General features: G+C 43.1%; 1 protein-coding gene across 1 annotated transcript in view; it reads left to right on the top strand.

Moving 5' to 3' along the window:
* LOC119405404 (mutS protein homolog 5) overlaps positions 1-19,290 on the top strand; it is a 33,306-nt gene extending 14,016 nt beyond the window's left edge. The window contains exons 16-27 of the mRNA XM_049419388.1: positions 542-607; positions 2,138-2,183; positions 3,001-3,042; positions 3,476-3,671; positions 6,173-6,262; positions 7,718-7,844; positions 8,323-8,472; positions 14,155-14,229; positions 15,912-16,049; positions 16,785-16,940; positions 19,017-19,090; positions 19,194-19,290. Of these exons, the coding sequence (XP_049275345.1) occupies positions 542-607; positions 2,138-2,183; positions 3,001-3,042; positions 3,476-3,671; positions 6,173-6,262; positions 7,718-7,844; positions 8,323-8,472; positions 14,155-14,229; positions 15,912-16,049; positions 16,785-16,940; positions 19,017-19,090; positions 19,194-19,290 (1,257 nt within the window). The remainder of the gene's footprint in view (positions 1-541; positions 608-2,137; positions 2,184-3,000; positions 3,043-3,475; positions 3,672-6,172; positions 6,263-7,717; positions 7,845-8,322; positions 8,473-14,154; positions 14,230-15,911; positions 16,050-16,784; positions 16,941-19,016; positions 19,091-19,193) is intronic.
* Positions 19,291-21,634: the final 2,344 nt, after the last annotated feature.

Raw genomic sequence — 21,634 nt, 5'->3', positions numbered from 1 at the left:
TAGTATTCAAATAGCATAAATTCTGTACGAAGCAAGAAAGGAAAAACCACAGGTTCAAAAGGGAGAAACAAAACGTGACTGATAACTAACTCATGATGCTAAAAAAAGATATCTTTTGTGTTAAAGAACGATAGATGGGACACTGATGGACATATCGCCAGCTTAGTGAATATGAAATGCTTCCACGATTTCGCGTGCTTGCTTGTTCTGATGCTTAAACAAGACTTTGGTGTTACAAAACAAAGATGCACAATTGCACATGCTGCAATGTATTGCTAAATGGGAACCGTCATGTTCTTTCAACAGATGATGTATCTTTTGTGCCCCTGTATCGTCTTGCTAAAGGCAAACCGCAGTGTAAACGTAAGGGGCAACACTGTGATTCAGAACTCTATCTTTATTTCTTGATCGATTTCGATGAAACTTGCAGAGTTTTATATTTCTGCTCTGATTTCAAGTATGTGGTTTTTTAGTACTATATATGTAGTTTTTAAAATATTAAACATTCCATGGGCCTTTAAATGATCTCTCTTTTATTTAGATTGGCTATCTGCTCACTATTGCTGAAAATGCACCTGGAACTGACGAGCCTGGTCTCCAGTTCATGGTACGCAAGCACTCCACATTATTGTAGTGGACTTCGTTTTTTGAAGACAGTTGGTGCCTATCATCTACTCTATGGTATCGTAGGGCCGTATCCACAAAAGTTTTTGACCTAATCGAACATCTCTCGAGTAGAGGCCCCTCTTTAGATAGCCACTCAGCACAGCTGCATAATCATGTTAAAGTGGGTACACCTTGCGTGAATAGTAGGCTTGTGCGAATATTCGAACAAATATTACAGTATTCAAATTCGCTTTGAAACGAATTTAAGTCATTCTAAATTTCGAAATATTCGAAATGAACGAGTAGACATACAGTAGACTCTCATTAAACGGAACCTGAAGGGACCAGGAAAATATGTTCCATTTAACAGGAGTTCAGTTTACCGAGAGATGAACAGAGGTGCAGAATACAAGTACAAAACCAATTATATGAGGGGCAGTTGTTCCATTTAAGCAGCAGTTCCGTTTAAGAGATTTCCATTTACTGAGAGTCTACTGTATACAAAACGCATGTAACCACATGTAAAGGTGGTTTCACTGCAATGGAGGGGTGCTGTGCCGTGAATACACCTATCCAGGGGAAATCCGCACTGCCGCGAAGCTCCACTTCAAGGTTAAATGAACAAATTACCATCACATCGATTCATCATTTTTTTAAGTTTAAAAGCTTGTTATATCGGCCTATATGCTCTAAGTATAGTAAATTTTAAAACGTAACATATTTTACAGGTTATCACTTGAGAAAACTATTATTTCATCTTCAACCAAATTTGCGTAAACACGAAAGAACCAACGTTTCGGAACCGGCTTGGTTCCTTCCTCAGAGGGGACTGCGGCGACTCTGCAGCGGCATCTTGAAGGCACTCTCGCGGCAGTCAATGACCCCACGCATTACTGCGGAGCGTAGCCCGTGCGCATACACCGGGGGGGAGAGAGTTCTGAGGGAACAGTTGATGTTACCCAACCAGACAGACTTCTGTCTAATGCTTACCTTCAAGGTTATCACTTGCATTCTACCGAAAGTCAAATCCTGCTACTATTCAAATTTGCTTCCACTTCCCTTTGAACCAAAAAGAACGACATTTGCATATGCCTTGTTTCAATTTTAAAATATATTGTGCAGGTTAGTTGGGTCATGACAAATGGGACATATACCAATAGAATTCGATTCGAAATTATTCGACCAAATCACTATTCGCTTCGAACCTAAAATTTACTATTCGCACAGGCTTAGTGAATCGACGAAAGTAGTGTGCGGCCTTGTTTTGATCTGTAAGTGCACTTACTTCGATTCTGTAGCAAGAGCAATCCTTTAGTTGAACTTTGCTGAAGTGGCTGTGGATACTTCAAAAAGACTAAAATGCAGCATTGCCGTCTTTCGAGCTCATATTTTATTTTTGCTAATTATTGTAAGCATATTTTGATGTGCTATGAAGTATGGTCTCCTCCTACTCTGTCGCGTTTTGAAGCATCAAGTTCCTGTGAGCCAACCATGATGCTTATGTGCATTCACTTCCCTCACTTCGTTTCAGTTCTCCTGTGACAACAAAAGCTATTTTAAGACGGCAACTATGAAGAGTGAGTCAGCATTATTGTTATTTTTTTTAATGGCCCGGAGATCCTTTGCTCCAAAATGGTACTGGGAAACTGAAAACAGTGAACTATAACCATGTGACCATTCAGCAAGCCTAAATGAAAACAAAAACAAGCTGTGTACTATCATCTAGTATGCAGCTTGTATACTAGCTGTGTGCTAGCATATTGACAATGCTACACGTACTGGCATTGTCATTATTTGGCATTGTCATTTAGCGGTATAATTGTACCTGACAAACGGACTATTTTGGTTTAATGTGTGCTAGATTAGTTCAATATCCTACTGATTTCAATGCTGGCTATTTTGGCGAAATATGAAAATAACGTATTGAGCTCGTACTGATTATAAACTGCTGTTTGGCAATAGTTACATGTGACTGTGGCTACTTTTGTAAATTGCTGTTCAGCTTTATCGCTTCTATATCATTTCTGCCACAAGCACTGGTATTTTAAATATATGTTGCTCATCTTACTTTGTGTTCAATGACTATCCATCTGCTTAATTATTTGTCGTTTGCAATTTTAAGCGATTATTGTATGTGCAATGTTTAATAATAAATAATAATATTTATGGGATACCTAAATGATGCTTTAAACTCCAGGTGTCGTTTGGGATATTTTGTCATCTGCTCCAAAGACACCAATAGCTGCTCCAAACAAGCATTTTTTCTCCTCCGAAAACACTTATGGTAGCTCAAAAGCACCATTTTTTCTGCTTCATGATCTGCTCCAAAATTCAAAAAGTCGCTTCCATTACTGTATCCGTGACCTACAATGTTTATAATTTTTTATCTTACAGCTCTGGATGGTCTCTTGGGTGATACTCTGTACGAGATAATTGGTATGTTAATTATATATAAATTCTTCTCTTTTTCTTTGAACAAAGGTACCTTCAAATGGATTATTGCTTATTGCTGCTGCTCCGATTGGGTAGCTTGTCAACGAATCGCTGGCCGACGTTCCTTTAAGTTATGATTCTTGATAACTTTATGATAATTTCATTGCTAAAGACATGATAATTACACTGTTTAGTTATAAAACTTGATATAGTGGATTGACTTAAAATCTTGGTCACCTTGTAACTAAGCTGAGCTTATCACAAACGAAGAGAGAAGGTTAAGAAACAGCCAGTCACCCTTTAACTGAGAAAGGCTTCTTAACAGAATTATTTAGACATTGATAGCACTGAATTTACCATGCTGCTTGTTTAACTGTATTATAGTGTCAATTGCTGCAGGCAGTAGAAACAACATTATCAGCATCAGTTAACTAAGGTTCATTCACTTATTGCAAACGGCACGCAATTTATTTTCGTGCTTGCTTGGTACCTGTACAGAGACTTAACTGTGTAATCCTATCTCTTCGCTATGCAGATAGGGAAACAGAGATCATGCACAAAGTTCAGAACATGATTCTCGAGGTGGCGGAGGCATTCCTGGAGGCAGTCTCAGCTTGTGGTGAACTCGATGCGTACGTTACCATTCGTTTTTCACTTGTTCGCCAGTGACGACACCTTACTACAGTTGAAGCATGATAATACTGATCCGAGCAGACCAAATTCTGGCTACTGCCTGCAAGTCTCGAACATTTGCTTTGCCCACTATGTTTTCAAAATATGCCGTTTATTTTCAAGCTGTTTCGCACTGAATAGAGATTATACATTTGCATCAAGTTTCTTGCTGTATTTACTCATTTCTCTGCTGACCAAAACTGTAGTGCACACCACATTCTCGCACGCAGAAATTAAAACTGCAATTTCCTTGATTGTGACTCGTGATTCAACTTTCTTTCTTTCCTTTTTTTTTTTTCGCTTCAAGAAATTATGAATGCAATGTCCTTTATTATTTACTTATCAGCTTTTCACAGTAAGAGAGAGAGTAGTGGCAATATGTTCTGACTGAAGAAACTACTGAGGAAGGAAGCAACAGTAGACTGTGCATCACTTGTTGTTGCCGGCGGATGCCTGTTGATTACTATCTCATATGGCTAAGATAATCATATCTTCGATGCCATTCTATGGCATTTGAAATACTGTATATATTTAAGTGTTCGCAGACTGCGCAACATGTGCAGCTGCCGACCTTTTGTGGTAGTTAGTACGTAGGGTGTTGTGCTGCTAAGCTCGAAGGCGCGCATTCTATTCCCAGCCACGGCGACCACATTTCGATGGGGGCGAAATGCAACAAAACACCTGTGTACTTTGATTTAGGTGCACGTTATAAAACCGAAGGTGGTCAAAATTTCGGGAGCCCCCCCCCCCGCTACGGCGTCTCTCGTAATCATATCATGGTTTTGGCACATCAAACCCCAACATTTGATATTACTATGTGCAGCTGCCGTACCATGTTTGGCTTAATGTACGTGGATGTGCTTGTGCCACACTTGTAAGTGTTCAGAACTGCTGACCTGTGAAGGCCTCAGTTCATTGGAGGTGAAGTGCTAGAAGACTGTGTACTTAATTTCGGTGTACGTTAAAGAACCCCAGGTGTTGGAAATTTCCGGAACCCTCTCCTACGGCGTCCCTCATAATCATATTGTGGTTTTGGGACGTAAAACCCAGCAGTTATTATGCAAATATTGAGAACTTGCGCTTATGTGTAGTTCGAAATTGCAATTCCCAGCTGACATTGCCCTAGTAGCCAACGTAATGAGCATGCTCAAATGCACTGCAACCATATCACAGGGGGCACTATTAACCGCTTTCGGCAATTGAGATTAAGCCTCCCCTGTATGCAGTTGCATGCTCAAACCTTGCGTGTAAACAGAGAAACCTAACTTTTATGTAGCATTACGAATGTTTGTTCAAAACTAGCATTTCCGTAGTTTTGCAGTGGATTAGGGGTGTGCGAATATCATATTTTTCGAATACGAATCGAATACGAATATCCACCTTCGAATATCGAATCGAATATCGAATATCAAAGGAAAAACGCCTCCACAGTAACGATATTTCATTTAACATGTAGCTATTTGAAGAAAAAGAACATTAACAGCCTGACTGGCGACATAACATACACTGCTATCTCCAGAACACAATATCCAGGCTAGCACAATGCACATCACAACACAAGCAAATATCACGGCACAATGAAAGTAATGGCTACATGTTATCATGAAGCAATATGAGTTGCTCCACATGATCAGGCAGCAGGCGCTCCCTTGTAAGAGAGACAACCCCCCCCCCCCCTCCCTGCCACTGAAAAGGCACGCTCGCTTGGAACAGAAGTGGCTGGTATGGGAGTTACATGGGGCAAAGCTTTGCCAGACTGCGGTATCTGAAGGTGCCTAAAGTCCGCCACCAGTCCCGTGGGTCACTGTCTTTCTTCAGAAGTGGTCCCGCATAGTGAACGAGTGGTAGTGCGGCACGTTACGGCCGCATAATATTGAAAATGTACGGTTACATGATCGCCAACAGCGCTGCACGTCGGAGATGCACCAGCAATAAATCATACGTATTGGGACGCTCGTCGCAGGCAGGTATCGTGCCTCCGTGTACTTACGATGTTTATCGCTCCTCTCGGCAACGTTTTTAGCGATACGAACGCAGCAGAAATGTGGAAGACGAGTTGTTTTATGCATGATAATCGAATCGCATATTCGAATTTTTTTAATATTCGAAGTTATCGAATATTCGAAACCTTTCGAATACACGATTTTCGAATCGAATACGAATATTTCGAATGTAATGTTCGACGAATATTCGAAGCTTTCGAATATTCGCACACCCCTACAGTGGATACAATGTTCAACTAGCTGTTGAATTTGCAACAATGTGGCAATTATTCCTTAAGCCAGCCATAGTCTATTGGAGCCAGTGTGCACACATTGTCTTGCACCTATTTATATTATTAAGGTATGCTTCAAAGAATCCGTGACAGTTAAAAATTACTTAGAGTCCTTCCCTGCAGGTTGTCAAATACCATAGCTTCTGGACATTAAACACAGCAGTCATTACATATTACAATTTTCAGATTGCTTTCCCTTGCCCTGGTGGCACGTGAGCAAAATTATGTCCGGCCCACCCTCAACAGTGAAACTGCCATCGTCATCAATAATGGAAGGTAAGATATAGCATTCGAACTCGGGTGTTATGAACCGGCTCATGTTCTATGTCAGTTATTGAAAGTGTACAGGTTCGTGTATATGTCATTTAATGTTATGTATCTGAAGCCAGGTGCATCGAGATTTTTGTAGCAGTTATGCTATACACGAGGGAACCATATCTGTGCTACAGTAAACACCAAACGACAATCTTACTTTCACGGCAGCATGTGTAATGCGGGAAACTTGATATGTAGCTGTCTTATCAGATTCTCAGTTGGACTGCAGTTCTTGAGGATACATCTGAGCATGCTGATAAGCGTGCTTGGCTACATGATCGAAAATCCTACCTGGAGAAAGAACAAGTTGTTGGGGTTGGTTTTATGTGGGTGCTGTATGTAGGCACTTGATTTCTGATATATGGAATGCCCAGTCCAAGTCATATACTTGGTATGGGTATTGCTCAAAGGTTTTTGCTCGTTTGATACTATGGAATATAGTCTTCTGTGCCTGTGTTCGTTATAATCTTGTTGAAGAGTGGGCGCTGATTAGTAACCATTCTAGTACTTTGAAACATTTGCATGGTCATGAGTTGCAGCTGATTATGCCTGGCACCTATGGCCTGTTTACTGCGTTCACTACTTATTGTATGACAGTATATATTTTTATTGAAGAAAGAGCTGGAAATGAGTACAGCTGTGTTGAAGCTAGGCAGGAACCTCACACTTGGCATGAAACACTTCGACGCTTCGGGGTGAAGCAGCGAGTGCCCTGACACATAGTGTTGAAGGCGATAGGATGGTAGCCAGCGTTAGCCAAGTCATCATCATATGCGGCATGGAGCGTGCCTGAGTGAATGTTGTGAACTGTGCTGTCCTGTTGTTGTGCAGGTGAAGAACAAGGCCATGTCAAATTAGGGGTGTCGCAAATCTCAGTCTTCAATCGGCAAACTTGCTTTTAAATAAACAAGCCACACTCAGATCACAACAATATCAATGAGTACTGTCATTGGTCATTAAATTCTCATTTACAGTTCAAGTGCGCTGGCCATTTATGCATGGCTCTTTGTACATTCCAGAATGCATTGCTCTTCACGACATGCGTGCACTCTAGTCAGACAAGATTCTTTTGTTATAGAATTGGAGACATTTGAGAAGATTTGATACTTGCAGGCACATCTTTTGTGGAGCAGTTGCTTTGTAACAATGGGTCGCTACTATGAGACGGTCAATGAAAACAGACAAACAATGTGTCACTGTTGGTACAGTAGGAAGTTTCTGTATCTTATTAATATGGCCACGAAATGTTCAACGTGCAGCATGATGTAGACACAAAACACAAAGTGCTGGGATAAGAACACCTAGTAAAATGCAATGTTATGCAAAAGCTTGCAACATGCTGCAATAAATATTTCTAGAAAGGCTTCTGCCAGTACCCGTCATGTGAAGAACTTTATGACTTCTTATTTCATGCAGGCATCCTCTGGTAGAGAGCGCAGGAAGCAGCTTTGTGCCAAATGCATTCTCCAGTGGTGGGCCTCACTCCAAGATCAAGATCATCACCGGCCCCAACAACTGTGGGAAGAGCATCTACCTCAAGCAGGTTTGTGCCCTGAATGCATGAAATTAATTGCTTTCTAGACTTATAGACTTTAAAGTGACACTAAAGTGAATGAACCAGTGTAGACTGATAATTTCTTATACTGCGTATACGTAATGATCTCGTACTGTGCTTTGTTTTGATCGCATCCCCCCTATGTAATGCCCTAATGGGCCCTAACTCATATGAATGAATGAATGAATGAACAGACAAACAATTGAATGTAGGTGCTGAAGGATACCATCAAAATTTAGGCCATCAGGGCGAGTTGGTGGGGGAACGTCAACGTACAATCACCACTTGTGCTTTCCTTTTACATGTTTTCTGGCCTCAAATGGCTTCTCGCGGCGAGGGCTTTGCTTTTGATATTGCAGAAGGGTAATTTACTGATATGAGAAAAATTTATTTTCTTGGTAGTTTCCCTTTACAGTGTGCAGTACTTGAGAGTCTACTTTATTTCGATGTCTGTGTCCTTGCACAGGTTGCTCTAATAGTTTACATGGCTCACATCGGAAGCTTCGTGCCGGCTGAGTCCGCACAGATTGGAGCTGTGGATGCCATTCTGACTTGCATGTACTCGGAGGAGTCGCTGCTGCACGGGTTGTCGTCCTTCGGGATGCAGCTCAATCAGGTATGCGGTGCAGTCGGTGCCTGCAACGAGGGTTGAGATATCAGTAAAATACCTTAGTACGTTTCCTAAGACCAGGCCAAAGGGCATTTGAATACGTGTGCGTGACATTTGTTAAATCGCAGGTTTTTGTCACCAAGCATGACTTGCTACTTTGATACCATACCTACTGGCACTGAATTGGCAACAGGTGTACGAGACTTCGTTGAGATTGCAAGGAGAAAATTAAATGGGACTGCTTGCGTTATACATGGAGTAGACAACTGGTAGTCTGTTGGATTAGCAGTGTGTACCAGAGAAAGGACAGTGGTTTAGCATGATGTGAGCATAAAGATAGACTACAGTTGGTTTAGGACAGGGTGATTAGAGATACCTGAGAGATGGATGAATCTGTGCATACTACTTCGGAGTGTTGTAGGTAGTTGTACAGATAGCGCACTATCAGAAGCCCTTATGAGAAATTTCCATTGCGTACATTAACCAGGCAGCTATTACTCCACGGAGCAGGTTTAGACATTCTTCACAGTTTGACAGAGCCGCTCAAAGTTCACTGCTTTTTATGTGTTGCTGGCTGCATTTGTAACTCAAGAAATGAACATGTGTTTACATATCTGCATGCTATCTTAATAGTAAACCCTCGTTAACTCGAACTCGCTTATCTCGAAATCTCGGTTAAGTCGAAACTTTTTTTCGCCGTGCATTAACCTCCCATAGGTGCTATGTATTTGCCCCCTCTTATCTCGAAACGTTTTCCGGAGGGAACAGCGGATATCTCGAAATCTTGACCGGGAGGGCCGAAGGCAAAGTCCACTCCCAACAGGAAACGAGGGCTCCATGCGAACGCTTAGCTCTTACTATACGTGCCGAACGCGGTCGTGAAGGCCGAATTTGAAATTCCCGCGGACGGGAATTGTCAAGCCTTGTCAAGCAACCGTGGGAGTGATCACATGTGCGCACCTGCGCGCGACTTATGCGCCGTGGGCGGCGTGTGCAAGCGTGGGCCAGTCAGTACGTAACCTAACCCTTGCATGTGCGAGCTGGTATTCTTTGTTTTCCCCGCGATCTGCGCACGACGCATCTTGAGTTCAGTTTTGCTGAGTAGTGAGTGGTGTGTGCAACGGACGCTTCCGAATATCGACCACGATGTCCCGCCCAAAGCAGTGCAAATCTCTGACGTTGGAGAGAAAAGTCGAGCTAATCAAGGAAGTAGAAAAGGCAGGTCGAAGCAAGTCGTGCATCGCCAAGGAATTCGGCATCCCTTTGTCAACCCTCTCGACAGTGCTCAAGAACAAACAAAAGGTTTTTGGAAGGCTTCGAGCAAAGCTTCTCAAGCAAACGGAAGCGCGTTCGAGCGTCCAAATTCCCGGACGTCGAATCAGCACTTCTGTTGTGGCTCCAAAACGTTCGAGCAGCCAATCTTCCCGTGACAACCCAAATGATGATGGAAAAAGCAGACGCTTTGGCACTGCAGATGGGTCACGCGGACTTCAGCTGCAGCAATGGCTGGTTCGAGCGGTTTAAGAAGCGAAATAACGTGTCATCGAAGCCTATCCACGGCGAAAGCGGCATTGTCGACGAACAGGCTGCAGACGCATGGCGCAACCTACGCCTCGCCGAGCTGCAAAAGGAGTACGCGGACAAGGACATTTTTAACCTCGACGAAGCCGCTCTCTTTACAAAATGCTGCCTAACCGCACATACACACCAAAAGGCGAAGCGTGCTCGGGCGCTAAGCAACGCAAAGACAGGATAACCATTCTTTTTGGTGCCAACGCTACCGGCGATGAAAAGCTGCCCCTCCTCATTATTGGCAAGTCGCTTAATCCCAGGTGTTTCCGAAATGCACGGCTCCCGAGGGATGTGACATACCGCGCCAATAAAACGGCCTGGATGACGGCGGCGCTTTTCGAAGAGCATGTCCGTGCGCTTGACCGGAAGATGGCAAAGGACGGTCGGAAAGTGTTGTTTGTTGTGGATAACTGCCCCGGTCACGGAAAAATCGACAACTTGGCGGCTGTTAGGCTGGAGTTCCTGCCGGCGAACATGACGTCCGTTCTCCAGCCAATGGATCAGGGAGTCATTGAGATTGCCCGCAAGTATTATAGGAAGAGCCTGCTGCACCGAATTCTGCTGTCATACGACAATGGGAAAAAGTATGAAATCGATCTGCTGGGTGCAATCAATCTGATGGCCGAAGCCTGGCGCCAACTACGCCCGCTGGCGATTGCTAACTGCTTCGCACATGCAGGGTTTTCTCGCGCCCCCGAATCGATCGAAGAAGACATTGGCGCAGAATTCAGCGGCTGTGATGAGCTGTGCAATGAAGTGCGCAAGGCAACTGGCTGCGTGAACGATACTGAAGACGGCGAGATGGCCTTTGAGGAGTATGCGCTCTACGAGGCGGACGTCCCCGTTACCGGAATGCTGTCGGACGCCGATATCGTTGAGATGGCCGTGAACGACGCAGAAGACCATGCACGAGGAAGAGCCCCGAGAAGTGCCTACGACGACAGAAACACGTAACGTGCTGCGCTTGCTCCGCAACAAGGGGCCTATTCGATTTACCACTTCTGGCTACATCTGGCTACCCGCGGGCTGCCAGAGACAGCCAGAACGCATTCGTTTTTTCTCTGGTTGCTCCGCCCACCGCGCGCGCACTTCCGGTGGGCATTCGTTTTTCGCTCTCTGGCTGCATCTGGCGACCCGCGGGTCGCCAGAACTCGCCAGGACGATTTTGGTCTGGCGGCTCTCTGGCCGTTTTCTGGCTAGCAGACGCCAAAAGGGACGATGAGCGCTCGCGACCATCTTTGCGTGGACTCCGCGGAATGCAAAGGCCTCGGGACCCTCGGCCGCTCTCGGCCAGTGCGACAAGAAGCGCGCGTCTTTTCGGCCGAAATCTTCGATCGTTCTCGGAGGCCTTGAGGATAAAATGCCGAAGCTTCAAGCTCCTCAACCAGGGCTGCGCAAGTAATTCTAGACAGTCGGGGTGACTATAGTCGGGACGCCTTATATAACACGGGGCTCGACGTTCTCAACATACAGCGGAACCAGCGGAACTCTATGCCGTTCTTCTCGTTGCAGTCTGCTTATCAGCAGACACACAACGAGCTCTTCGACATTTTCATCCTCGCACCCAACGGTTTGGTGACGCCTGCGGAGCCTGCGAGCGCGCAGCAAGGCCACAAGCCCAGCGATCGTAGCTAACAAAATTTGTACTAGCATGTTGGAGCAGACGACGCAGTTGTGAGCCGCCCAGCCGCGAGCCCAAAATTCGATTTTACTTCTCCCGACCACTTTCTGGTTGCCAGAAGTTTTTAGGCCACGTGATATAACGTCATTTCCTGTCAGAACCGGAACCCGCTGGCTGGTTTCTGGCAGCCAGCGGGCTGCCAGAAAATGGAAAATCGAAGAGCCCCAAGGTCGAATGCAGCGGTGGCGACCAACGGCTCATGCGATGTGTTGAGCAACTGGAGAACGCCTTTCTGGGACCGAACGCGAACGCGAAACAGGCGAGCATCACGCAGTTTTTTGGTCCTCGGTAATAAATTTTTTTTTTCGCTCTGAATTCCTGTGCTTTACTACGGTTGCCGTCTCGTGCAGTGGAGCTTTTCCTGGCAGCACTGGCTTTTCTTTTACAGTGACCTGGGCAAACATTTTCGGCGTTTTGCTTAACTCGAAATACCGCTTATCTCGAAATTTTCCCTGGATTTTACGGCTTCGAGTTAACGAGGGATTACTGTAATAATAATATCTGGGGCTTAACGTCCCAAAACCACGATATGATTATGAGAGACGCCGTAGTGGAGGGCTCCGGAAATTTCGACCACCTGGGGTTCTTTAACGTGCACCTAAATCTAAGCACACGGGCCTCATACATTTTCGCCTCCATCAAAAATGCAGCCGCCGCGGCCGGGATTTGATCCCGCGGCCTTCGGGTCAGCAGTCGAGCGCCATAACCACTAGACCACCGTGGCGGGGGCTCTGCATGCTATCTTAGTTTAGAGAAAAACATTTTGAGTGCGAGTGTGATAAACAATCTCGAATCATTTGATTTAGAGCGAAAAGGCATAAAAGAGGCTTTCTTGAGTTGTGTTAAATATTTTATACCCTTATTTACCGGGACAGTGCATGCGTGCAAAATATTGTTGGCTATTGGTTGCTTGCATCTGGTCACGATTAGCATACATTTGAGCTTGTGCCCTTTAGTTTGATTCAATATGGAAACATCTTGAGCTGCATTGTTCACATGCCTGGTGATAATCCCCATACTTTTCATGAGTGTTGAAAGGTGGGGCTGTGCCAGTTTATGATAAACTTTCATTGCTCGCACTGTTTTTTGAACTGAAAGCACATGCAAGTAAGCATGAATTGGGAAATTAGAGGTACCGTATCTACAGTTTGCCGAGATTCCACAGGATTGCAGTGGTAGTGCTGGGAATTCTGCCAATTCTTTACAATAGTGCTTGATTCAGTGCATGTTCGGTATAATGTAAACACCACATGAAAAGAGTTTTCTTCATTTTAGTTGTACATCCCTTGTACATCCCACAATTACCACCATCGTGCGAGAGAGCCGCTCAGTAATTGCGTTTAAAAAGAAAATACACACGTATCTACTAATGCTTCAAAAGTGATTTTTTTTCTAGGTGGCATCTCTCAAGTTGTTAAAATTGACGTGCATCTGTCACATTTTCATTTAGTGAATAGTAATAGCATGGTTTTGTATTCAACAAGTCTGGATATTTGCACATATTCCTTGCTTTGTCTCTATAAAAAAAATGTTATAATACGCTATTGTTATCAACTGAGTCTTGCAAACAGGCCTCGAAATGTTAATGTTCTTCTAACGAGGTTTTATGTAATGTTATCAAAAATTGTGTAACTGTGGCTGCTTGTTTCGTTTCTAATTTTTTAACATGTATACATCACTGATCCTTGTGCACTTTATTGACTGGGACGGGTTACAGCACTTTGTCAGGCATTAAATTGCCTTTTTGCTAACCCTGCTCCTTATCTGACATGTATGATCAATGTGCAGTACACTGTACTCTGTAACTGATTGATGATTGAATAAACTACTACTACGTTCTAACCACCCCTTAAAAAGTCTATTAATGGTGAAAGGGCACCAGAATGCGTTTACTTTTAGCATGTTGGGCCAAATTGGTGAAGCACGTGAAGGACGCCGTGGGAAGATTGCAGGCTGCAGCAGAAGTCAGTGTGACCTAAAAACAATTTCTTCCTTATTACTCCGTCTCTTCAGTTTGCTGCTGCTTATGTACACTCAAACCTCGATATGACAAACATGGATATAACGAATTATTGGTTATAACGAAGTAAATGAAATATAGTCTTATCGTAGATACAGTGTTATGAATGCACATTTATAACGAATTTTCGGGTATAACGAAGTTATTTTCGTGTCAGATGTGAATTTGTTATAATGAGGTTATAGTGTACAGCATCTGAAGATAAGTCATTGTTAACAAAGTTCTTTTGTGCCTCACAAAAGTTGCGTTCTCGGTGAAAATGTCTTAACACGTAAAATGTGCATTATCTTCTCCAGCCACTCCTTATGGTGCACCCCTCCCTCCTTCATCTTCCTTATCTCTACCTGTTTCAATTTCTAGGTGCAGAGTAACTTTACTTGTGTTGTTTTTTTTTTTCTGCCTGAATTGCTCTTAGATGTCCCACATCTTCCAAGAAAGAAGCGGGAAGTCACTTGTCATTATGGATGAATTCGGCAAGGGCACCAAAGTGGTAAGTGGTGTTGAAAACATAAATTTAAATCACTGTACAGAGAGTACATAGTCTTGGGCGTTAATGAGTTACTAATAACATGCTGCCTTTAGAATTTATCTAGTTACTATTAGTACTTTATGTGTTACTGTTTAACGTGTTGCTATTACTATTCTCTAGTTCAGTCACAATCAATCTTGCATCTTTCACTTGCAATCAGAAATAAACGTCTCTTCTAAGCCCCAGCAAAGGACATTGCCTTTGCTTAATAAGAATAGGTGTGTGATTATAACCAGAATAGCCTTAATTATGCATACTTCGTATGTACACATGACATCTACGGGTATATACAGGAGGACCTCCTGTGTAGTCAAAGACTGGAGGGGACCTCCAGTAACATCTGTGTAATTAAGATGTACTTGTTGCAGTGTCAATTGTCAAAGTAACGATAAATAATGTCTCAACTCAAGTTAACAAAAACAAAGTTAAACAAGATGAAGGAAAATGTTAAGTTTTGTTTTTACTTAAGCATGCTGATTGTGTAAGGCTCCTTAAGGTCATGTGGTAGTGAGCTCCAACGAAAGGATTGGGATACTTGCCACTGTTGTTGGTCTTGAGCACAGGAAGCAAACATTTAAAGGGACTGAAAACCAGTTTTTCTCAAGCCAGTTTTTTGCGGCACAACGAAGAGCTCTCCATCGGTAGTGGTTAAACCTGCAGCGGTTGATTCCAAAGGCATGTGGATATTTTGTAAGCAGATTTTTTCTATCTGAGACGCCACTGAAAAAAGTTAGAGTCTCTCCTCCAGCAACGCTGAGAAGCGATGGTGATGTCAATAGCCCTCCATGCGAATTGTTCATTATGCTCAACGTTCTGCTTTCACAGGAGTGAGTGCAACTGTGGTTAACCACCTTCGTTTTGACATTTTCAACCGTTTTTGAATATAAAAGGCAGGTATCATTTTTTCCTAGCGTGCATTGGCACGTGAAGTACCTTTACCGTCTTGAAAGCAAGGCGCTCCTCTGTACTTCTCCAATTTGTCGGCAGGTGCCGCTAGGACCTTGGCTAACAACTTTCATGCTGATGCTCAGGAGCATCGGATCATACGTCAAGCGAAGGCAGCACCACTGTTCTACTCAGTACAAATGAAGGCGTAGAAACCATTAACCATGTACACCAGTAAAAGGTCACTTGATGGGAATCGTATGCATCCTTGCTATCGCGCCGCGTGGTGTGTCAACAGTCATCAGTCATCTTTCACAACTTTAATGAAGAAATAAGAATATCAATGAGTGTTTAATGAGAAAAACGTGTTTTCTTTTAGCCAATACAACGAACAATCGTTCCATTAGTGGGGTTATCTCAATTCGTGTTCTGAGTGGTTGGCTGTCCCTTCAACATTGGACACAGGTGTACTTAGGAAGGGGAAACTACTTGGCTTTAATTGGTAGTTTAATGAGGAAGTTTCCCATTGATGAAGTTGTGGATTAAAATTGATGAATGTCTTTGAAGCTTTCACACACATGTGTTGCGAGTATGTAGCGTGTGGAAGCGGAGTAATGTTAGTTGTGTAATCACTGAATGTTATAATGTGTAGTGCTTGGTTTTCAATACGTCCGTTCAGCTTGCCACCTAAAAGTGTGGTGAGATGCAGCAAGTACACTGTTGCCAAGAGGAATAAAAATAGGAGTTTAACTTCGCAGGCCAATGGCGTTGGACTAGTGGTTGGCACGATCGAAAGCTTCATTAGTGACCCTGCCGCTTGTCCCCACACCCTGCTGGCAACTCACTTTCATACGGTGCACGACCACCTCCCAGCCACACCACACGTCACGTACCTGGTAAGTTTCATCATGTGAGCACAAGCTTGCATTTTACGGAAGAATCTGTGCAATTGAAGCACGTTGCCCTTCTCCCAGCTTATCCTATGAAAGTAGATTCCATACTGTTATTAATGATGAAATATTAACGGCAGTCACTCGAAGCGATGTAGCACCTGACACGTGAAACCCTTGAAATTATGTTTGTCACCTCATTTTCTAATATAGGTAGTCAAAAGTAAAAGTGAGTGTGTTTCAAAAAAAAATATTTCAAAGGCATCGAGTTTGCGTGGACCTACTGGCATTACTCAGTTCAAGAAAGGAACTTTGACGTTCATTCTCCTTCTGTAATCAACCTGTTGACTACAAAACTTGTGAAGTTAGTTTTGTTGCAACAGTTCAATGTAAACTGAATTGGCATCTCTGTTTAGTGTTCCTTTTAGATATGCCATAACTTTTCTTTTTTTTTTCCATAAATGCAGACATTTTGAAGTATACTTGACCCTAGTTAATTGAAATTTTCGTCTTATTTCAAAACACACCGAAATCACTTCCCTACTTCTTGTTTTTCCCAAACTTTGTAATAAAACCACTGCTGTATGATCAGCATGCAACTGCCTGGTATTCGCACCTTAACGTTTCTTACTTTTCAGAAATAGCTTGTTTTTGTGCAGCAGTTGTGAGACATACTCAAGTGTAACCATAAAACTGTTAGTATGGGCTGTCACCACGAGACTTACTTCACACTCCCCGCAGACATTCGAAAGCCTTCGCCATGAAGGTGAACTCGTGTACCTGTATCAGCTCAAGGAAGGCCGTGCTTCCAGCAGCTATGCCAGCCTGGTTGGCCAAGCAGCAGGCCTCTCGAAGGACATCGTTCAGCGACAGCAGCAGGTAGAGCAGCCTCAGGCAGTGACTGCATAGTTATACTAATAACATGTTACCAGTAGCCAGGTACAGTAGACTCTTGTCAAACGGAACCTGAAGGGACCAGGAAAGTGTGTTCTGTTTAATAGGAGTTTCGTTTACTGAGAGAGGAGCAGGGGTGCAGAATCCAAGTACGAAACCAATCATATTAGGGGCAGTTGTTCCATTTAAGCAGCAGTTTCATTTAAGAGATTTCCATTTATTGAGAGTCTACTGTACTTCGTTGGGTAACTTAGCCACGGTGGTACAGTGGTTGCGGTGCTCAGCTGCTGAACTGAAGGGCGTGGGTTCGATCCTGGCCGCTGCGGTTGCATGTCGATGGAGGCGAAATGCTGGTGCCCCATTTACTTAGATTTAGGTCCACATTAAAGAACACCATCTGCTTAAAATTTCCAGAGCCCCCCACTACGGCATGTCTCATAATCACATCGTGGGCACGTAAAAACAGTAGCAATTATTTAATATTTATATTCTTTAAGTAATTTCCAAGTGTAACTTGTTACTTTTCTGTTCCAGTAACTTGTAACTTTAACACATTTTACGCAATAATAGCAATGTCGCTATGGTAAAGTTACTAAAACATAAGTGGTTGCATGTAACAAATAATGACATTCTAGCACAGAAAGAAAAGACAACAAAACAAAACAGGTAGATAACTATGATACATATTTTCATTGCAAAAGGGTAACGACATATGTTTGTCATGAACCTAAATTGAATTAAAATTATGTTGCTTGCGTTAATGAAATTGTAATTGCTGTTCTTACAGTAGTGGAAAAATATGCATGTTAATTTATCGTGGGTGACTGGGTTACTTTTCTGCTTCAGGTAACTTTAACATTGTTAGTTTTTTGCCTGGTAACGATACTAATCAGGCAGGACCTTGCGTTTGGAGACCTTTTAAGTTTGAGCAACAAAGTTTGGTATAGGTAAACTTAGTTACTCAAGGTAAAACACTGCTGGTAGTGCTTCTACCAGGCTGTTTTTTTACGGCACGGCCAGTGCCTAATGGTACTGGCTGCCGGTTCGGACCCCTCACTCTTGTATTGCAGAAGGTGGCAGCAAATCCAGCATGCCTTTTTGGAATATACATACAGTGAAACTGTTTAGTTGAAGAGAGGAAATACTCCAACAAGGAGCCCATGTTTGGCTTTCATCGAATGCTTTGATGCACATGATGCCACTTGGCTTCATAGACCTTTCTCACCCAGTTTTTGTAACGGGGGTACAATGTTCGCAACTGTGACAATAATTTCTGGCCAACCTTGGATAAGAGGCATTCTCCTCAGTTGGCTATAATGGGGAGGGGATTGGAAACCGGAGTTAAATTAACAGCCCAGAACCGAAAACAGGAAGGTAATTAAAAGACCATCAGTGGAAGTTAGAAATTGATTTTGAGACGTCTTGCGCGGATGCTAGAATACTCATGCACTCAATGATGTCATTTCCATGATGGAAGCGACGTAGGTACATTCTCGGTGGTGCCCGATGTGAAACACTTTTATTTAAAGGGGTGCTGAAGAGAGAAACGATTTTTCTCGTATTAGTAAATTACTCTTTCACAATACCAATAACACCTCGCTTTCTGCAAGAAGACGCTTGGTAAGTGGGAAAACAAGCAGAAAGAAAATGCAGACGGCGGCGCCACCTTGAAGTTCCTGCACCAGGCACCGTGACATCATAGATTTTCACAGCATCTACTAGGGGCTACATACTTCCTGATCTGCAAAAGTGAAGCAAATTGTCTTCTGAGGGAGCCAGAACCTTAACATACCAAGTTTCTGGAAATATCGTTGAGCCAGTGTCTCCAAAATACAAAAAATACACTCTGAAATCCGTGACGTCACGCGCGGAGATTTTGGCGCAAAATTTACAAATGATACTTTTGACATTGATTTTTCTCATCTATTAACGAACTTATGGTGGTGAATTTAACGACACTAGAGTCCTCATAGCATAATTTATCAGTGTAAACTAATTCATTGTTTCACTTTAGCGTCCCTTTGAAAGAGTGATTTTTGCCGCCGTGGTCATGAGGTACTTCATTCCGTTTCTCTGCAGATCACACAGGCCTTCAGTTCGAAGAGAAAGCTGCTGCCCCAGCTGATGACTCGGAAGGAGCCCGTGTGGAACAAGTCGGTCAAATCACGTCAAAGCCTGCGTTCTGTGTCGTGCGCTCCCGCTTTGAAAATGGCCAAATTCAATCTTTGTTTGCTTCCTTTTGAATCCTGTGTGCAGGGCATTGCCATTGGTCCAGATGCTCCTGGATGCCGACCTCGCCACTCAGGAAGGAGCCGAAGAACTCCTCAGAAATATGCCTGCAGCTCTCAAGTGATGCCGAGTTTGACCAGACCTGCATATCCCTTCAGAAATTTGCAGCCATAGCCTCTGACAGGATGCAGAGTTTCTTCATGTTTGCTTACGATAGCAACTGCACATAGTATCTTTGTTTTGTAGTTTCAGGACACTTGCTAGTAAGCGTTTTAAGGGCTTTCCGAATTGATATACTGGACTGCTTCACTTTGTATTTTAATATACTTCTGACAATAATAGTTCAATGTACTATTGGAAGAGCAGTGTTTGGACCATTTACATGTGCTTTTCTGCATATCATTTGCAGGTGTTCCTAACTGATTTTCGCCCCTTCATGATGCCCTTACATAGGATGCACACTTCAAAACATTGCGCGATAATTTGTTTTTCGTGTCTTTTTTTTTCTTTCAGGTCGACAAACACCATCCTGCAAGCCAGGCTGCAGGAAAGCAGTCCTGGCACAGTGTCAACTAACTTTACTCACTTGTCAGTTGTGTTTCTGAGAGAGGTGTGCGAATATTCGAAATTTCGAATATTTTTCGAATAGTGTTTGCTATTCGATTCGATTCGCACTGAAATTTTACTATTCGAACTATTCGAACTTCCCAAAAACAAATGCAGTCAACGTCCGGTTGAAAGTGACCCCTTCAGATTTTTAATATGCTTCACCTCATTGCACTCTCGTATTGCGGCAAAGCTGCCTTTCAAGCTCCGCTACGGTCGAACTTAGCCAAGAAACAAAGTCCAGTTGGAAGTGGTCCCTAGATTTTCAATATGCTTCACCTCATCACACCCCCGTATTGCGGCAAAGCTGCCTTTCAAGCTCCGTTACGGTCGAACTTAGGCAAGAGACAGTCAACGTCTGATTGGAAGTGGTATTTAGATTTTCAATATGCTTCACCTCCTCACACTCCCGTATTGCGGCAAAGCTGCCTTTCAAGGTCCGTTACGGTCGAACTTAGCCAGGAGACAGTCAACGTCCGTTTGAAGTGGTCCCTATATTTTCAATATGCTTCACCTCATCACACCGCCGTATTGCAGCAAAGCTGCCTTTCAAGCTCCGCTACGGTCGCAAATGTATTAACTCAAGAAAACGCTGGTTCCAATATGGAGATGAAAGAGGTGGCAGAGTTGGGGGCTCATTTAATGCTGTTTTGGACCTGAAATTTGGGCAGAAAGTCAGAAAAATCGGACGCCGAAGCTTTTTAGCACCCAAAATTTCAGATGTTCTTATATATCGACGTCTACGAGGCAGATTTGGAACTCCGGACTTGAAGGGAGCACACCCTTGTCCGCCACATCAGTTGGCCTTCCACAGCAGTTGAAAGAGGAGGAGAGGCTGAAGAAATGGCATCTCTGCCTATCACGTGTAAAGTGTTGTCGGCAGCACTTTGGTTGCACCAAATCATGTACATAAATACAATTCGGCCTCTACATTGCCTCACTTTTGATAAGAAAGACAACTATGATATATGACCCCACCAGCGCTTCATCAACCTAGCGAAAAGAAACACTTCATGTTGCTATCTCACAAGAACATACTTAGGGATTCTCTGCAACTTTTTCTGTAATTTCACTTCGAATTATTCGAAAAATGTTTGAGAAATATTCGAAAATTATTCGAAATTATTCGATTCGATTCGCACTCAATCTTTATTATTCGAACTCGCTTCGCACCCAAATTTTGCTATTCGCACAGCTCTAGTTTCTGATTTCTTTCTGCTTTGTACATCACAAAATATCGCATAGTAACATTGCATACTTTTCGATTGTTTTGTAGTTTCCTGGATTGTTCATTTAACAGTACAGTCTTCATGAATATAAATTATCCATAAGACTAACAGACTACTTTTATGGGATTGCATATATACCGTCACTGTTGCTGGTCCAGTAAGCCCTTCCCCCTCCTCCCCCCTCCTTCCTGCCACTTTGGATGATGCCATTTTGGTACCGCAGTACCATCGTTTATAAAGTTAGCATTTTGGCTGCAGTATTCGGGCATTAGATAACTGCCTTCTGATTTGAAACAAAAAATTAACTTGCATCTCAAAGTAAACCAAACTCAATCTGGCAACATTTGTGCGTTTTTTGTGCACAAAGATGGCCCAAAGTCATGCAATGCAACGAAATCTGATGTCTCGCTGACGCTAATAATTACTGCCATTCGGCTGCAAAATTTTAAAGAGGAAGTTCGGTGTCTTAATTTTCCCCCTTTCATAACAACCCCTTTTCCACCAGAGTACAGAGTACAAGCAAGTTTTGAGATTTATCACTCAGATTAAGTTGACTGTGGTTGACTGTAACAATCTTGTGCGATTCCTAGAAAATGGAAACATACCGTAGCAATGATGGGAAATGCTATTAGA

This window comes from Rhipicephalus sanguineus, chromosome 9, assembly GCF_013339695.2.
Source record: "Rhipicephalus sanguineus isolate Rsan-2018 chromosome 9, BIME_Rsan_1.4, whole genome shotgun sequence".
Classification (NCBI taxonomy): Eukaryota; Metazoa; Arthropoda; class Arachnida; order Ixodida; family Ixodidae; genus Rhipicephalus; species Rhipicephalus sanguineus.
Note: the sequence above shows the minus strand (reverse complement) of the source record. Positions and strands in the feature narration are given on the sequence as shown.